Source organism: Genypterus blacodes, unplaced genomic scaffold, assembly GCF_046128005.1.
Source record: "Genypterus blacodes isolate CSIRO-AG114 ecotype Tasmania unplaced genomic scaffold, CSIRO-AGI_Gbla_v1 ptg000061l_1, whole genome shotgun sequence".
NCBI lineage: Eukaryota > Metazoa > Chordata > Actinopteri > Ophidiiformes > Ophidiidae > Genypterus > Genypterus blacodes.
Window position 1 is genome coordinate 904,048 of NW_027466873.1, and position 13,963 is coordinate 918,010.

Sequence of the window (13,963 nt, forward strand, 5' to 3'; positions counted from 1 at the left end):
ACATCTTTTACACTGATGTGCAGACAGGAGCACTCACACAGAAAAACACCAACGGTCCACCCTCGGCCATAAATAAACAATGGTGAAGCTGACCTCATGGCTCTGCTAGGTTATCAGCCACAGACAGAGCAGCTCAGACACTGTTTGGACAAAAACACACACACACTCCCGTACACACATTGACTGACACAAAGACACATACACGCATGCACACACCCATTTCCCGTTAAGAGGGCTCATACCAATTTCCATCTTTCCTCTCGTGACAACGCAAGAATCTCCACCCCCCGCCTACACACACACACACACACACACAGATCCATAAAGCTGGCTCTTGAACATGAAAACAAAACCACTCATGCAGAGGAAATTGGTATGAAGGCTTTAGGAGAGAGAGGAGGGAAGAGAGAGAGAGAGAGAGAGAGAGAGAGAGAGAGAGAGAGAGAGAGAGAGAGAGAGAGAGAGAGAGAGAGAGAGAGATTCATACTGTAGGGGAACACCCTCCAAAGCCTTTTCCACAAGGCGAAGGACAGACAAAAGAGTGCCCAACACAGGCAGCCAGTGAAGCTTCTCAAGCGTGAATCCATTTCCAGCAGGATAAGGAATGTGCACATCTTACTGTGTGCCATCCGTGGAATAAAGTAAGACAACAAATACTGAACAGAGAGACTCTTTGTAGAGAGAAAACCGGCCGCATGACAGCTCTTTGAAGAAGTCAAAGACAGAAGTAAAGGAGAAAACAGCAAAGGTAAGTGTGTGTGTCGTCTCGTAGCCGACTGGTTGTGGTGCGTGCATCTGCCGTGCACGTTTTGAATGTTGACACATCTGTGGCAGGATTACATGCTCCACTTTGCAAAGGAAAGAGGATTAGAGACTCATTCACTGTGTAACAGACAGCAAGTTGCATCTGAAAACTACCAGCTGCAAGTCTGCAGTCTGTTGACCTCTGAAATATGTGTTTAATCTAAAGACTTTTGAAAGTAACATTTTAAAATACACCATCCTGCTGGCAAAATGAAATTATAAAAGCTGACCTCACTAAATAGTTTCTCTTCTACATTTAGGTGACCATGTCATCAGGAGAATTCCACCGGAGCAGATCCATGTTGTTTATGTTGGCCCTGCTGGTGGTGCTGGAGGTCTGCAGGGTGCAGGGCTGTCGGACCGGCTCAGGGTCAGAGTGTGAGAAGGCCCCCTTTGTCCCGGGCCACAATCTTGCAGGGGAGGGCTTCGACGTGGTGCGGATGCAGCGGACAGGCGCATATGTCATCAACGTGAAGGCTCATCTGACTGACAACCGCACGTGTACACTGTGTCCCAACCGCTTCCAAAACGGACAGGTGACTAGATCTAAACTCTCCAACTCATTATTCCATCCACGGAGCTCTCCTTGTTCTCTTTCTTGCTCTTCCTGTCGTATTTTTTTTTCTGTCCTCCCACCCCCTCATTCTACACTTCCTTTCACCCCTCTACTCTTTCTTTGTCCGCTCCAGATTCAGAGGCTGCCAGCAGCAGTGTTGGACTGGCGGCCCTTGAGTCGCTGCAGTAAGCAGCTTTCTAGTGCCCTTCACCACTCTGTGGACTCCCTGTTGCGCAGCTCCAACTCTGTGGTTAACAACAACTGGGGCCTGGGCCTGAGTCTGGATGAGCTGGGTAAAGGGGTGCTGGGGGGAAGCCGCTCTGACTTGGCCAAGTTTGCCCGCTCACAGCACAGCGTGGACAAGGCCACCTTTGCTATCCACGAAATCAGCTGCACCTACTACAGGTAAATGGGGAAATTCTTGATTTTGGATTCATTTGACAGGGAAAGACAAACCTTTTCACTCATAATGGTGTACTCAGTTCACAATGGCCTCGTGTGTATTTCCATTTCTCCCTAACATGCTTATAAAAGGCCTCGGGGTTGTGTTATGATTAAAGTCCTTTTGTTTTCTCAGCTACAGGCTTGCTGACCATCCACAGCTGAGTGCAGAGTTCTCCAAACATCTAATAAGACTCCCACGCAGCATGAATACGAGTCAGAGCAGAGCGCTCTACAGGCGGCTCATAGACACCTACGGGACACACTACATACACCAGGTCAGAGGAGTCCCATGACACACTCTCATAAAGCATGTCATTGATTCTGATATATTAATGGAAATAGCAAAGCGGAAATGGAATTATGTGCTAAAACTAGGATTGCTGGTTAAAGCTCAAACATTCCATTTCTGAAAGGACACAGTCTGCTCTTCCTCTGGCTTGGTTTTAATAAAACCTGGGAGGATGAATGTTTGTAAGTGGTGCACCTCCTTCCATGTGTCCCGCAGGTCCGGCTGGGTGGTAAAGTGAAGCGAGTCACCGCCTTCAGGACCTGCTTGGCCACACTGAAGGGCTTTTCTGAGTCGGAGATCAAAACTTGTCTGAATGTTGAACTCCGGATGGCTCTGGGCTTCATCCCCGCCAATGTAAGCTTCACCAACAAGTGTGACCACCTCCTGAAGGGAAACATGAGCATGGGCTTCTATCAAGGCTTCATGACTCATAAGATAGAGGTGACCGGAGGGGAGAAGTACTTCCCAGACATCCTGTACCAACAGGATCTATCGGAGGCTTACCACAGCTGGATGAACAGTCTCCACGACAACCCAGATGTGGTGTCTTATGCCATCTTCCCTTTACATCAGCTGGTGGACGACCCAGAGATCAGCGGCAACTTGAGAAGCGCCGTCAGCGAGTATATTAAAGCCAACCAGCTGCCAGAGGACCAGTTTGGTTTCAAGAACTGCTCCCCGAAACCAAACCTGGATCACAACTGCTGTCCTCTTCGGGCTGGCAGAGGGATGCTCAGGCTGGAGATCCACAGAGCAGCAGGCCTGAGGGCGGACACCTTCACAAAAACGGATGCCTACGTGAAGATCTTCTACAACGGCATGTACGAGGAGACAGAGACCGTGATGGACGATAATGACCCAGTGTGGAACGCCACTTACGACTTTGGCTCAGTGGAAATGGGTCGGGAGCTGAGGTTTGAAGTCTGGGACAGGGACGTGTTTTATAACGACGTAGCGGGGAAGTGCATCATCTTCCCAGAGAGAGGTATTCACTCTCTAAGCTGTCAGCTCAGCAAAGGAGTTCTCTATTTCACTTACACCATCAAATGTGACGTTCACCTGACCGGCTTCAGGTGTGGACGATACTCCCCCAACGCTGAGTAGGTTATAAAATTACAACCTCTTATTTTACCGGAGATTTTGTCCTTGTTGTTCCTACTATTGTGTACATTTTGGGTTTTTAAAAAGAGCTCGTAAAAAGTTATGTATGTTTATCAATACTGAGATTAAGTGCAAATAACTTGATTGTAGGTATTCAAACAAAACCACCCGTTTTATAAAACTATTCTAAATTACTTAGACGTTGTATGAAAAAGAAAAGTAAGTTGTTCTTTGTAACTTAGTTGTGATGCATCTGTGTGAGTTCTTGTGTATCCCGTGTTATAGCTAAAATAAACAATATCTACATTTTGTTCACTTTATTTGATCCAGTAAATACTGTGTATGAAGATATTGGCACCTTTCAATAAACACAACGGGCAAAGACACACTAGTGAGTAAAGAGTTCATTCAAAGTGAAAAGATGAGTTTGTCTTATTCGTAGCTTTTCCCTGTTTAAAATGTTACCGACACCATCCAATCATTATTCAAATATTTATTATTCAGTTCAAGAAGGAGCTTATAAAAAACATAGAAATGACTTAGTAAAAGCTTCAACTGAAACACTTTTACATTTACATCACGTTAGCCACTAATACAGTACATAAACGCAGCCGCTGCTTACACACTTCACCGTTCCCTCTCTGAGATTTGGCTCAAAACTACTATGTCACGGAACAAAAACAGCTACAAAACCAAACTGAGCATCATATTGAACAAAAATGTATGACAATGTTTTTGGAGGTGGATAGTTTTGACCAGAAGAATGGCTGAACTGTTTGTTGTTCCATTCACTCTCCCTTTACCTGCAGCTAAGTCACTGTAGGTCAACCTGGGTTCCGATGCGACCACAACTGTTGCATCATCTATTTCAAAAATCAGGAGGAAATTCATACGGTGGCATATTTTTCAGGTTTATATCTGGGCAGTAACCGTTCTGTGACTCAAATCAGAACAAAAAAAGATGTCATTATATGAACAGGCAGGTGTAGCAGAGTAAATATGGGATACTATATTACTACCTGCTTCGTCCTCACCGGGTGTGGAAGGGTAAGCTGGATCGTTCTCTTCAACCAACAGGGAACATATACTGAACTTACAGAGATTGCTCGTCAGCAGGAATCAAACAACTGGTTTTTTAAAGAGCTCTTGATGAAGAACAAAGGCCAACTTCTCTCCAGACTAAACAGGTCACTCACCGGTCTGCGTCACACACACAACCATCAAGGGGCCGCCTGCAAGCGCTCTCCATTCCTACCTTAGCATGGAATACTTCAACCTCTTTGTATAAACACGTGGACCCACACACATGGGGTCACGTGGACATGTAATTAGAATATTCTATGACAGTCACATCCACAGTATTATAATCACGATTTGGTGGATCCCTGGAGGTTTGTTTGAACTTTAAACACCAGGTTTTTACAGCTTTGGACCCTCAAAAATAGAGCTGGGACAGGTAGAGTCATTACCTTCTTGCCTTATTTAGAGTGTTCTCCTAATCTAAGTAAGAGTGACATTTGTTTATTGTGTGCACAGACAAACACTGTTTGGGCACTTCTGCCATGCTACACAGGAAATCTGATCATTTCAATATCAGAACATTAGTTTAATCGTCTTTTGGAGTTGCAGGACAAACGGGTCACTGGCCTTTTTCCAGTGTGCGTCTACATGAACATACTGTAAGTTGTCGTCACACAGTCCCAAGCTGAGACTACATTTCTCAAACCCGCGGGGCTCATGACTGAAAAACTACAATATCTGAACACATTAAAGGTTAAGTCCACTTATTACACCGTTCAAGTATTCCTGGCAGGTAAACGTCAGTGGTTCTAGAGGTTTTCCAGCATGGACACAAACGTGCCTTTACAGTCGGCACGACGCCGTCTGTCCAAGACGGTGGGAATAAGGTTTAAAGTGTACTTGTACAGTTTTGTGTCTTTTGTATCACAGTCCGAGTGACTTTTTGAGCAGAGATGCCATATCTTCAGGAATGGTTCCCTCGCCACCTAGAGGACAAATGACGTACTGTTAATTTGTATGTGAATGACTCGGGCACACCAGGGGGAAAACAGGTTAAAACAACATTAGATAGCGTGAAAACCAGCATATTAGTCACAACAAACCACAAATGACTGCCTTAAGCTTTGGATCCGCCATTTAAAAAAAAGAGTGAGATATTTTCTAATTGCAGGATAGGTGAAGGACTGTTTCCTCCAAGCAGCCAATTACTCTTGGAGTCCATTCAACTCGGATGTTTTCAAAATAATTAGTTTTGTTTAGCGTTGACTTGACCCAGTTAGAGAGTTGGCTCACACTGAACAACCGCTGGGTGTTATGAAGTCATTTTCACACTGGGCTGTGGTTGCAGAGCATTGCGAGAACCCTGATATCCTCTTTCATTAATGTTCACCTCACTGGTGTGTTAAAAGATCAAACTGTCAGCTACCTGGTTTATGTAAATATTTCTCATCTGCTGTGGAGAAGGAAGTGAATATTCACACTGTCCTGACAAACATCTACAGGCAGTTAAACACAACAGCATCATCACCGCTGTCCCTCAGGCCCCAGAGGCTTCAATTACTCAGATTAGAATTTTAGTAGATTTTTTTCACAACACGTTTGTGATTGTGCCAACTCAACCGCGTGCGTGCGTGCGTGCGTGCGTGCGTGCGTGCGTGCGTGCGTGCGTGCGTGCGTGCGTGCGAGTATCTCATATGCTCACCTCCTTCTGCAGCAGTCATGTCCTGCTCCAGCTTGAGTTTCTTCTGGCCCAGCTGCAGTATGCAGTCCTCTATACTGTCCTTACTGATCAGCTTCATCACCTGCACAGTTCTGAAACACACAGCGGAGGAAAAATCTGTCAATGGACTTGGTACTTTTCTGACCGCTTCACGCCATCATGAGGAGGTTCACTCCTACTGGAAGGAACTATTTCTGAACTAAAATTAGCTACTGATAAAATTAGCTTCGGTAAAATGTATGGTCCGCCTGTGACACACTTCCCTGGTGAAAACACATCAATAAATGAAAATACAATCTTCGTTTTGCTGCACTTTCATCCTTCAACCTCAATACTGAGGCTGCATAGGAGACCCAGCCTAGCACGGACTCATTAGACAAAGAAAAATAAGTTGCTTAAGTGAAACGCTGCTCTAGTCAGAGTAATGCTTCCTCATTTACTTCTACAGTCTTTGAAAGAACATTTTAGGGCCACACAACATGCATTTACTCTTCCCTCTTCATTCCGCTCAAACTGCTTTTGTTGTTCATAACTAAGTCTCAACTGTTCAGAGGGCTTTCTTCTGCCTGCAGCCTACCTGGTCTGGCCGACACGGTGACATCGGTCTTCCGCCTGTTTGTCATTGTAGGGATTACAGTCGATGTCATGTAGGACGACAACGTTAGCCGAGGTGAGGTTGATGCCCAGGCCGCCGGCACGCGTTGACAGCAGGAACACAAAAATGTCAGGGTCCGTGTTGAACTCGTCAATTAATACAATCCTGTCGAATGGAGAGATCAAGACAAGATCACAGTCTATAGGAGAAAGACATCATACAGCATGTGTACAATTACTCATCACTGAAACCTACAATGGTAGCAGATGTTTGCATTAGATAAAATAACAAAGCATTTTAATGTTGAAGGCTCTAAATAGTGGAAAATGTAATATTGAGAACTCTGACCTGTCAGCTATGGGTGTGGATCCATCCAGTCTGACGTAACGATGCTTGAGGTGCTTCAGCAGTACCTCCACAATGTCCAGCATCATGGTGAACTGACTGAATAACACCACTCTATCTCCCTGTGTGACGAGAAAGGAGTTGTTAGGAAATCCAAAGCAGTTGGAATCCACTGATCTGAGCAAATGTGCCAAAGGAAAAAAGGAATAAAGTCAAGATGAAGAGATCAAGAGTAACAATGCCAACAGGGTTTTTCTTGTTGGTACCTTGACTTTGAGTGATGACAGCAGCTCTGTGAGGTGGTGGAACTTTCCCGAGTCGAGCAACAAATCTTTTTCCAGCTGATAAGAGCTGATGGAGGAATACTGCTGGCAAAGGCGATGCAGTTCAAAGTCTGACATCACCTCCATGTCCTCCTGGATCAGAGAGGCGTTGGCGTCAAAGTGACTCGGCTCCTGGGGAGTAAGGAAACAATATAGAGGGACCGGTGTTAAGGAAGAAGAGATGAAGGCACAGCAGCAGCATCATCAAGACAAGAACACACTGTGGAAAAATGAAGGAGGGCAGCTGGAGTGAAATGCAGACTGACCTTGAGCATGAGTTTACTCATCTGTTTGAGTTTATCAGTGGTGTAGTACTGCCTGTGAAGCAGAGGGTGGTTGGCCATTTTCCTCAGCTGCATCATCACATTGGCCAATTCTCGCTCTGCAAGAAAACGTGTTCTTCATAAACATTCTCTTGTTTGTGTAATCTATTGTTCCCATCTACATTATGTCACAATCAATAAGGCTTACTCTCTCCATTGGTGTGTTGCTTGAGTTTCTTAAAGAGGTTCTGGTAGAGAACATGCTGTTTCTCACTCATCGGACAGAACTCCACCGTTTCCTCCTTGGCTGGCAGCTGTTTGAGCACCTGAAGAAAAAGAAGACCACCACTGGCAAAATTAACCGACGAATGATTTTAAATTGCTTCTGAAAATTGATAACAGCTGTCGAACAGAAAAGCAGAACACAAGAGCAACAAACAGCCAATGCTTATCAATTTGGATCAGTATCTGCCCCCGGATCAACTCACCTCGCTCTTGACTCTACGGAGTATAAAAGGTTTCATGATGAGTTTGGCCTGAGAAATACGCTCTCTCTCAAAGCGGCTCTGCTCCTCATGGGATTTCTGTCACATAAGACACACTGTTGTTCATCTTGCACAGACAAGACAGAAACATACACAACCGTAAAACACCTCAAATTCAAAATTCCCTCTCTCTTACCATAGAAAACATTCTGGAGAGCTGACTAGTGGAGCTGGAGAACATAGAGGGCATAATGAAGTTCAACAGGGACATAAGCTCCAAGAGGTTGTTCTGTAATGGAGTTCCTGTCAGCAGCAAACGATGATCTGCCTGAAGGAGGAGAGAGAGAGAGGGAGAGGCTTAACTCACACAAATATGGAGCATGTATATGTTTTAAATGTAAAGGCTTTTAGGGGGGCTTTAACTAACATTAATGGCCATGAGGTGGCGGTAGCGCAGGGAATTCATGTTCTTCAGCATGTGACCTTCATCAAATATCGCATACTTCAGCGGCAGCTTGCGGAAAAGACTTCGATCGCTGTCGTTTCCTATGGCTAAATTATACCTGAAAAAAGGTGAAATCTTTTAGAACACAACACAAATATTTGCACATACTGTTCTTATTGTTGATTTCCATCGATCCACTAGACAGCATGTGTGCGTGTGTGTGTGTATGCTCACGTGGTCACAATGACGTTGAAGTCTCGGTCTCCATTGAGGATGTCGTGTCTGAGGTAGCGGCGGTCCTCCATAGATCCTGAATGTGTGTGCAAGTACACAAAACGTCATGTCTGTTACACATGGTCCTGTCTCATGATTACAAACCAATAACTCAACCCAAGATCATAAGCAGGAATTGGAAAAGAGAGAAGATTCACAGTGAAAAGATGGACGAGAAGTTTTACCATAATACACCAGAACGCTGAGACTTGGACACCACAGCTTCAGCTCTCTGACCCAGTTGTCTGCAGCAAAGAATGAAGGATGTATAAATGACAGTTTTGCTTTACTTGACACTGAGCTCGAGTGGCCTTCTGCTTGTTGCTAGGGATCCTTACCCAGTGTAGAGGCCGGCACCGTGATGAGGTGAGGACCTTCGATTCCTTTCTTGTAAAGCTCCGCCAGAAACGCTATGGCCTGGATCGTTTTCCCCAAACCCTGAGAGACGGAAGGGAGGAGGAGAGAGACGCATCACATCAAACTGAGAAACGCAAGTGTGTATGAGGTGAATGAACCAAAGGCAAATGTTTTACACCTGGGGCCTGTACTATAAAGGAAGGTCTATTGATTGCAAAGCTGGCAGCAGTATAAACAACAACAACATTCACTAACACTGTACTTCAAGAATAGTATAACTCAAACTTCACTTCTCACTCTAATAACTATCTTTCTTGTCACTTTTTGCACATACACACCTAGCAGTTACACATACATACACACACACACACATCTTCATTCTTAATGTCGTACCATTTCATCAGCAAGTATTCCACTCAGTTTGTAGTTGTTGAGAAGCAGCAGCCACTTTAGGCCAATAAGCTGATAGGGTTTCAGCTGGAGCCTGAAAGACAAGAAATGGATTGATAATTATTTACTTGTTTAAGAAATAATTACATTTGAGTTTAAGATAAGGAGGCCTTGACGACGCTAAAGCAAGAAAAGGGAATCCCAAGACAATGTCTCATTTATAATCTGACGTGTATGATACCTTAACACCTCTACTGTGTGTACAGGTACATTCTACTCACTGGCTGTTGAGGATGTCCGGCTGTTTCATGGATCTTGTTCCCATCTTCATGACCTCTGTGACCTCTTTGACCATTTTAGAAGAAATAGTTTTGCATTTGGACATGAGTCCCAGGACAACCTTGCGCTCTTTGAGGACGACCTTGCAGCCCACCAGCAGACTCTCAGACAGTTGTTTGTCTTTATTAAAGGCATCCTCCTGTAGAAGAAAGGACAGTAGTTTTAATTACAATAACAAGTATGCGACGATACTCAGTGACGACCTGTGCAGCTGTTAAGGATCAATTTGAATGCCCAAGATCAATTGACAGAAATGGGATCATGCATTTCACAGCGTTTAAAAAAGGACATAAAGATTTTCAAAGTGAATTTCAGGCCAGTTAATCTGCAAAAACTGAACGAGGCCAATTCAGATGGGATCAAAATTAAGAGATCGGGGAGGAACCATAGTTCAGCTTGGAATGTTCCCAGAGGTTGATTGAAAAAAACCCCACAGATTGTAGATTCGGACAGTAATAAAGTAAGTGACAACCATTGATCAATGAAGCAATTACCTTAAATCCCCACATAATTAATACACTTCCAAATAAGGCTAATGGCTGACAGTTGGTCTTTGATTTAGCATCTTCTACAAATACCTTGTGTAATCAGATATCTGTTTTCTTAAATGCAGACAAATGAGTAGAATATTGATGTTTCTCATTTCTTTCTTCCTTTAAACAAAAACACACACACACTCACCAGGCCCGCCCAGTCATCAAAAGGTCTCAGCTCCACAATCTTTTGGGCCTTTTTAATAGAGCAACCACCAATCAGCGTCAGCTCGTCAACTGATGCCTCCTGAAAGAATCTGAGCATCTCTGTTTTAAGTTCTGACATCCCATCTTTCGCGCTCAGGTCATCTTCCGAGTCCTCAAACTCGCTGTCTTCATCATTTTCCTCTTCAGAGCTGACATATTCATCTGCGGCTTGTGCCTTCCTCTTTCTCTCTGCTGCCTCTGTCTTGGCTATACTGGTCCCACTGGCAAATCTTGATAGCATCTGGACAGTGGAGGAAGAGGAGGCAGTCTTTTTATGACCTGAGGAAGATGACAAAGGTGGATCACTTTTTTTAAGCCACGTTGACAGACTGGGAGTGCTGGTGGACTTCTCATTGTCTTTATCCGAGTCTGAAGTATCCTCTGTGTCCTCTGTGTCTTCACTGTCTTTTCCTGATTTTCTGTGGTGTTTGGAGTCCTTATGATTGCTCAGAGCGTTAGAGTCATCACAGTGTTTGCGGTGCTTTGATTCGCTGTGGTTTCCACGTGACTTTTCTTTGCCCTTTGTTTTACTGGATGACTTTTCCTCACACTCAGGGGAAGTCAGACTGGCATCATCATCTATTTTGGGCAATGGAAAAAAACAAAACAAAAGAAGCAGACCGATTAAAGATGAAAATATAAAGTCGGTTAACACTTCATCAGAGACGATGACTGTAGGGTCCTGACCTGAGATTGAGAACATCCGTAGAGCCTCCAGAGCGTCCTCAGCATTCCAGTTGTGCTCCTGCAGAACCATACGCAGCTCCTGCAGCAGCACAGAGTAAACAGTAACTATTTATGGAAAAGCCTCATAACAAACCCTCCCATTTTGCTTACATTCATTACAGTCTGGTGTGTGCCAGTGTGTGTTTTCACCTCTTTGTCTTGGTCAGGAAACTTTCTCTGCAGTCTCCTTATCATGGATTCCTGCTTCTCCCAACTCGGCTCTGCCTTTTCATCTTCATCATCAGAAATCATCACCTTGTGGTTGCAAGCATCATCAATGTCAAAAGTGATCATCGTCCTTATGAAGTGCATGTGCGTGTATGCGTTGTTTACTGTCAGTTGTTTACATTTGACATGTTTGAAAGATCTACTGCAGAGTGACATCCACCGTAAAAACACTAAAAATGGCTTCAGGTGTATAAAATATGAAGGGTTTTGTAAAACTAACAGATGTAATCCCAGTATCATTCTCAGAGGTGACAGAAACACGAGCAGTCTCACCACGGTTGGTGTCATCTTCTTGCTGGGCTGAATGTCACTGCTGTGCTGGGAGCTGCTAGACTCATCGTATTTTCTTTTCCTGCCTGACCCTGTGGCTGAAAGGACGCATTGTCACCGATTAAGCCCAGGCATTGTTACTCCGTTTCAATTTAAGTGCATAAATATCAAGTGACATCGTGTTTTACCTTCTTTATCACCAAACTTCAAAAGGCACGAGGCTATAGCTCCTTCCAGTGTGCTTGTGCTACCTGTGACCTGAAGGCAGGAGAGGAGGGTTTGAACAGGGAACAATACTAGTATGTGTAACACTGTCCAAACTAGAGATAGAAGTATGTACTCACAAATATTTGGTAATCAATACAATACAATTTGAAACCTCATGTTAGAAATTGATTCTGAGCCTGTTTAACCTCTGATCACCATTCAAATCAGTCACTATCTGCCAATACAGAAAAGCAATTTGATTCATATTTCCCCACATAATACAGCTATACAGTCCAAATTTAACCACAACATGGTCTGTGCTCTTATTAGAGAAGGCAAGAGAGTAAATAAAATATTGTCAAGTTTACGACATGTCTGTATTTAGACATTCTTTTATTGATTTCTTCCAATATTTGCAGAGCCTCCACAGCGCTAACTGTAATCTGTCAGTTCTGACCTCAAGTAGCTCCTGCCTCGATAACTGTGGGAAAAGCTCCAGGAGTTTGGTCATTTTCTCCTGCAGTTCATCATCATCATCATCATCATCTGAAATCTCCTTCATCCCATTTTGGCACAGTTTCTCTTTGGGATCACTACTTGAAACACAGACAATAGGACAGAATCAAGGATAATAATAATTCAATATGGGATATCATATAGGAACTAATGAATAATTAACGAGTTTAACCTTTTTAAGTGTGATTCTAACCGAAAATATTCAGGAAAAAGGTGAAGGGATGTGAATACATTTGGTAATACCTTGTTTAACACACAATGCTGTCCTTGTATCTGACACGTACCTAGATTCCTTGCTTGATGACACTGTACACTTTGTTTCAGAGAGGAGCTCTTCATCCTCGAAGACTACTCCTCTGGAATGGGACTTTGCTAGGCTTTTGGCAGGTTTGGCATGAGCTGGAAAAAAACAAAACAAATAGCAATGGCTGTGAACAAAGGCAGAGAGATATCTGAATGATGAATATTCATGTTTGAGTGGGGTTTAAGCAGAGGGGAAGCACCCACACCCACACCATTCTGCAGCTTATTGTTTATCAATGTCATGACACATAAGATTACGCAATGTCATCGTTTTATTGGGCTTTTTAAATGAGCAGTGATATACTGTTAAAGGACTCGAAAATGATTGTCAGCCGAGACACTACAAATGTCCCGTGGGTGATACCACTATCTTCACACACAACCACAACAATGACGACACATTATTAAACTGCTCACCAATAGATAACATTAGCATTCCCGGCACATCTGGCTATCAGCAACATTAGCCGGTTTTTTTTGACATCTGCTATCCACTCTTACCTGGCTTATTCTCCTTCTCAGACTCCGGACTTTTCGACCCGTTTTGTTGGTCTTTGTTCGTCGGCGTCTTCTTGTCGAAGCGAAAACGGTCTAAATTGAACAAACTCATTGCTAGCTGTGTGTTTTCGTCGTGACACAGACGGTCCCTTTGTTTCTTTCTGTTCTGCGACGAGAGGGTTTCTGTCCGGTTGCATGCAGTACAATTAGCTAGCTAACGGTGACGACGAGCGTCAGGTGTTAGCATAGCACTAGATAGCTACACGGGCAGATATTTGAAGCTGTCACTGCTCTGTTTTAACAGCGCAAATTGTAATATGATAGCCTACACATAAACAGTCATTTAATTACGAGCCAAAATTAAGCCGTGTGCCTAAATATCACCGGTTTCCCGCGAAGTCCATCGGCCCGAGGGTTCCCTGCCGGCTTCGCCTATTGGTCCGAGGGAGCACACTAGGAGTTTGATAGCCAATAGGAGACAGAAAGACTGACAATGGAATGCGGAAGTTATTCGGTGGGATGAGATGCTTCACTCCCTCAATTGTCCGTTTTCGCTCAAGTTCTCCTTGACATAGTGGCTTTTGGCTATATTGTCACATTGGTTCAGTTGATTGTAAGTTTATATATAAGTTTTGAAACACATATCTGGTTCGGTCACGTGTTATAAGTGTAATGCGTAAGGTATTAGCGTGTCACAACGGGTGCGTGGTAAATTCCATTGGTGGG

The 13,963-nt window shown here is 43.9% G+C and overlaps 2 protein-coding genes across 5 annotated transcripts; one reads left to right on the plus strand and one right to left on the minus strand.

Annotated features, from left to right (window-relative positions):
* Window positions 1–394: 394 nt before the first annotated feature.
* On the plus strand, window positions 395–3,575 carry LOC143003494 (perforin-1-like). The gene is made up of 5 exons (XM_076154227.1): window positions 395–748; window positions 1,065–1,340; window positions 1,494–1,765; window positions 1,938–2,079; window positions 2,310–3,575. Exons 2-5 carry the CDS (start codon window positions 1,071–1,073, stop codon window positions 3,195–3,197), a joined length of 1,572 nt encoding a protein of 523 aa, XP_076010342.1. The 5' UTR covers window positions 395–748; window positions 1,065–1,070; the 3' UTR covers window positions 3,198–3,575.
* A 563-nt stretch (window positions 3,576–4,138) lies between these two features.
* On the minus strand, window positions 4,139–13,692 carry smarcad1a (SNF2 related chromatin remodeling ATPase with DExD box 1a). Of its 4 annotated transcripts, none has more exons than XM_076154226.1 (23): window positions 13,241–13,692; window positions 12,721–12,835; window positions 12,378–12,513; window positions 11,902–11,971; window positions 11,717–11,805; window positions 11,366–11,470; window positions 11,177–11,255; window positions 10,431–11,068; window positions 9,692–9,888; window positions 9,414–9,504; window positions 9,002–9,101; window positions 8,849–8,908; window positions 8,625–8,700; window positions 8,373–8,508; window positions 8,142–8,273; window positions 7,949–8,044; window positions 7,669–7,786; window positions 7,464–7,579; window positions 7,141–7,329; window positions 6,878–6,996; window positions 6,512–6,694; window positions 5,917–6,026; window positions 4,139–5,200 (listed from the first exon to the last, which is right to left on the minus strand). In XM_076154226.1, the coding sequence occupies exons 1-23, from the start codon at window positions 13,347–13,349 to the stop codon at window positions 5,139–5,141; spliced, it is 3,126 nt and encodes a 1,041-aa protein (XP_076010341.1). In that variant the 5' UTR covers window positions 13,350–13,692; the 3' UTR covers window positions 4,139–5,138. The 4 variants fall into 4 exon arrangements, with proteins under 4 accessions (XP_076010341.1, XP_076010338.1, XP_076010339.1 ...); XM_076154223.1 differs by having other exon boundaries at window positions 11,717–11,811; XM_076154224.1 differs by having other exon boundaries at window positions 12,378–12,516.
* Window positions 13,693–13,963: the final 271 nt, after the last annotated feature.

Coding starts and splice junctions, on each gene's coding strand:
- smarcad1a (XM_076154222.1), bottom strand. CDS start 13,349: ATGAGTTTGTTCAATTTAGACCGTTTTCGCTTCGACAAGAAGACGCCG. Junction 9,889..10,430: donor TTGATGACTGGGCGGGCCTG/GTGAGTGTGTGT, acceptor TTTCTTCTACAG/GAGGATGCCTTTAATAAAGA. Junction 7,787..7,948: donor TCCGTAGAGTCAAGAGCGAG/GTGAGTTGATCC, acceptor CTTTTTCTTCAG/GTGCTCAAACAGCTGCCAGC.
- LOC143003494 (XM_076154227.1), top strand. CDS start 1,071: ATGTCATCAGGAGAATTCCACCGGAGCAGATCCATGTTGTTTATGTTG. Junction 1,341..1,493: donor ACCGCTTCCAAAACGGACAG/GTGACTAGATCT, acceptor TGTCCGCTCCAG/ATTCAGAGGCTGCCAGCAGC. Junction 2,080..2,309: donor GGACACACTACATACACCAG/GTCAGAGGAGTC, acceptor TGTGTCCCGCAG/GTCCGGCTGGGTGGTAAAGT.